Consider the following 4107-nt stretch of genomic DNA (forward strand, 5'->3'; position numbering starts at 1 on the left):
GAGACACCGTATAACCTGTTTTTTGTTTGCTAGGAAAGCAAGCACACGTTCTATCTCCTGATCTATACTCGCTCGCTCCCTCAAGGAAAACATGTCTTCGTACAAATACAGAACCCTAGTTTAGACTTCCCGTCAGCTGAACTTTCTCAACCATGGCACACCGTAACAACCCAACCCGACGCTGGAAATCCCACGCGTCAGACTTCCATATCATCTCAGAATGCTCGACGAGTTACGGCCCCTGCAGCTGATCCTTCACGGATCGCACGTCCACGGGCTGATCACATGCGACCCATGCCGGCCTAAGAAGCTTCCTCCCGGGGTGCGGTCACCCGCTTCGATTCGATCCGTGCACCGCCCCTGATTCCCCAACGGTCACATTGACTAAAAAAGCGTTACTGCCCCCCAAACGGTCGAATCGATCCCAGCCCACCCCCGTCCGATGGAGATCCGACGGCCAAAGATCCGCAACTGGACCGTCACGGGAATCATCCCCCTTCGCTACGGTTCAGCGTTTTTCCCATGGCCTAATGGCGTCCGTAGCAGCAACCATCGCCCGGCACGCAGCAACAGCAGCAGCAGCGAGAGGGGATGGAATGACGGAAGGAGCAGCGAAGGAGCACACCAAATCCCTCTAATCCCCTCTCTTCTTAAATCTTCCCCCTTGTTCTTCGTACACGAACCCCGACAGATGTCTTTCCACAGCTAATCCTTCTTTCCCCCTGTTGTTTTTCTCGTCTGATCATGGAGGCGGCGAAGATACCTCGTGGCCGGTCAGAGGTTTCTCCGACAACCAGGGAGCCCGCACGAGCTTCGCTGTGGAATTCCCATGGCTTCGTGCTTACCTCCCCTCGGTAATGTCTTCGAATCAAGATCGATCTTTTTTTGTTTTTCTTTTCTTCTAACAATTCTTTGATTCTTTCACACAACCTTTTCTTCTTGAAACAAAAACTAAAGCAAGCAAGAAAGAAAGAACTCAAATTCTTTACCGTCTCATACATTGTTTTCCTTAAATTCTTTAAGCCAATATTACCTCTCCTCTCTTCTTGAATTTGAATTGCAACACCTGAAAGAAACACATAGGCAGCTCCTCGAAGACAGATAGGAAAAGGCTTCTTTTGTGTTGAGTTATTCGCATTTCTTTTCTTCTTCTAATAAAGATAGGAAGAAGAAGAATAATAGATATACTCACTGATTGCAAGGAGGAAAGAATTATTTGCGTTTTTAATCTTCTTTTTTTGTTGTTGTAATAAGAAAGAAAAATTGGAAGAGGAGTAGAGGATGTTGGCTGGGTGCCCATTGACGCTGCCATCGCCGGGGATTGACGCTTCTGTGCAGTTGCAACCTTACCATTTCCAGCTGCAGGAGAAGAAGCACTGCCCTCCGCAGAAGACGATGGGCACCCAGCGGCTTGACCTGCCCTGCGGCTTCTCGTCCCGGAAGGACCCCCTGCGGGCCGCCCTCTCCGGCGAGACGCCCTCGGCGGAGGCCCCCGGGACTAGCTGCTCCTTTAGGCAACACCCAGTAACACACTCTTCGTCGTCGTCCTTAGTGGCCCAGGCTGCTGCCCCTTGGGGAAGAACGGTGGAGGCCATTGACGGCCGCAACGGCGGGCCGTGGGAGCAGAGGAGGAGCTCGAAGCGACTGCACGACAGGATCTCGTGCGGTGACTACCGCGCAAAGAGGACGAGGATAGTCGACGTCGAAGCCGATGCATGGCCGTCTCCGTCCACCGAAGAGCCTCCGCTGGTGGAGGCGGAGGAGGAGAGGGTCTTTCTTGTGCCCAATGCAGCAAGCTTTCCACTTCCGGCGTTCTCCGGCCATGACAGGTCGCGGTCGGAGTCGAGTTCCTCGTCCGGCGCATTCATATGTTCTGGCAATACGGCGACATCGGATGGGCCTCGTCTTCCTCCTGCCTCTGGTTTTGCTGGTTTTGGAGGTGAAGGAGACGGTATCCAGACGGAGCAGCAGGGTCTTGAGCTCGTGAGCTTGCTCACCTCCTGCACGGAGTCCATGAGCTCGTCAAACTACGAAGCCATGAGCTTCTTCTTAGCTCGACTCGGAGAGATGGCCACCCCATTCGGGACCCCTCTTCACCGGGTGGTCGCCTACTTCACCGAGGCCTTAGCACTTCGAGCCGCAAAGCTCTTGCCGCACATCTTCTCTGTCGCTCCACCAAAGACCATCACCGACCCGACCGACGACGACGACGATGCCATCGCACTGCTTCTCCTCGATTGCGTCAGCCCCATTCCCAAATTTCTTCACTTCACCCTGAACGAGAGATTGCTGAAGGCATTCGAAGGAAAAGACAGAGTGCACATCATAGATTTCGACGTCAAGCAAGGACTTCAGTGGCCGGCTCTGTTCCAGAGCTTAGCTTCCAGGCCGAACCCTCCCGGCCATGTGCGGATCACCGGCATCGGGGAGTGCGGACCGCATCTCCAGCAGGCAGGAGTTCGGCTCGCAGGGATCGCAGAATCCCTCGACCTTCCCTTCGAGTTCCATCCGGTGGTGGACAGGTTGGAAGACATCAGGCTTTGGATGCTTCACGTGAAGAGGGAAGAGTGCGTGGCGGTGAACTGTGCTCTAACGATGCACAAGACGCTCTACGACGAGAGCGGGAAGGCGTTGACGGACCTGCTGGGTCTGATAAGGAGCACGCGCCCGGAGATCGTCGTCATGGCAGAGCAAGAAGCGAAGCACAACGAGCCTAACTGGGAGACGAGGCTCGCCGGATCGCTCAACTACTACGCTTCCGTCTTTGATTCCATGGAACATGCTCTGCCTGTGGACAGCCAGGCCAGGATCAAGATCGAAGAAGCCTTTGCTAAAGAGATCAGGAACATAGTCGCGCGTGAAGGAAGTGAGAGGACGGAGAGACACGAGAGCTTCGATAGGTGGAGGAAGCTGATGCAGGATGGTGGGTTTCGATGCCTGGGCATCGGAGAGGGAGAGCAGAGCCGCATGATACCAAGGATGTACTCCTGTGAGAACTACAGCATCCATGAGCAAGGAGAAGGTGATGGCCTCACCCTCAAGTGGCTGCACCAGCCTCTGTACACAGTCTCTGCATGGGCTCCTGCGGATGTCACGGACGGCCCCTCCACCTCTCAGCCAAACTAGGTGACTTCTGCACCAGCTTCTCTCTCTCTCTCTCTCTCTCTCTCTCTCTCTCTCTCTTCGGCAGCTTTCTCTTGCTCTCCAAAACCATGCAAGGTTTGGTCTTTTCCATCTACAACATACAACATACAAAATTCTTTTGGTCATTCTTTTATTTTTCTCTTGTTACAGAAGTCCAAAATGATTGTAACTTAGTTCTTCAGCAGAAAATTGTTGTCTAATAAATTTTTATTCTTTGATTACTTCCTTCAGTGATATTTATGCATGAATACTATATAATTTGTTTCAGACTTAAGCCAAACTCTTTTTAAGTTTATTCTGCTAAGTCAGCACATATATGCAATGTTTGAAGCTAAATCACACTTACAGTTGGAGAAACAATTGTTGTATCAAAATCCAATAGCTTAATTCTCAATCAAACCAGAGAGAATAATACAATACATGTATCTCTCTCGTCATGCATTCCAACCTCTCCTCTCCATTACAAAGTCTCTCTCTGGTTGTGAAGGAACTTTCTACTCCTAAATCCCATAGCATAAATTTGGGCCTTTCTACTCCTAAATCAAATGCATTTATCAGATGACAAATTCCATTTCTTTAACCCAACATGTAATTTAGTTAATTAATTCATCAGAATATATATATATATATATATACACACACACACACCACCTCTTCAACGTGCGTTGTGACACGCGCAAAGCATGTGCAGATGTTTCCAACGCAATTAACGTCGTGGAACAAAAAATGCATTCACCCGTTGATCTACTTGGCTTCGATCCACCCAACTGCACACCAATTTTAGTCGCCGCCACGTCACCTCGGACCACTGTCGTTTTAAACGCGTGTGATTCTGTTCTCGACGCGCTCGTTGGAGGCAGTCGTAACCGTGGGTTCCACACGCCCTAAAAAGGTTCCACGTCACCATTTTCTGTACCCATTCGTGTACCCAACATAATACCGACATGCAGCACGTAATTAACG

The 4107-nt window shown here is 50.7% G+C and overlaps 1 protein-coding gene across 1 annotated transcript; it reads left to right on the plus strand.

Annotated features, from left to right (window-relative positions):
• The first annotated feature begins 549 nt into the window (after nucleotides 1-549).
• Nucleotides 550-3354, plus strand: LOC135598654 (protein DWARF AND LOW-TILLERING-like). Its single transcript, XM_065092788.1, has one exon. The coding sequence runs from the start codon at nucleotides 1282-1284 to the stop codon at nucleotides 3124-3126; it is 1845 nt and encodes a 614-aa protein (XP_064948860.1). The 5' UTR covers nucleotides 550-1281; the 3' UTR covers nucleotides 3127-3354.
• The last annotated feature ends 753 nt before the right edge of the window (nucleotides 3355-4107 follow it).

The sequence above is a fragment of the Musa acuminata genome, chromosome BXJ2-1, assembly GCF_036884655.1.
Source record: "Musa acuminata AAA Group cultivar baxijiao chromosome BXJ2-1, Cavendish_Baxijiao_AAA, whole genome shotgun sequence".
Taxonomy (NCBI): domain Eukaryota; kingdom Viridiplantae; phylum Streptophyta; class Magnoliopsida; order Zingiberales; family Musaceae; genus Musa; species Musa acuminata.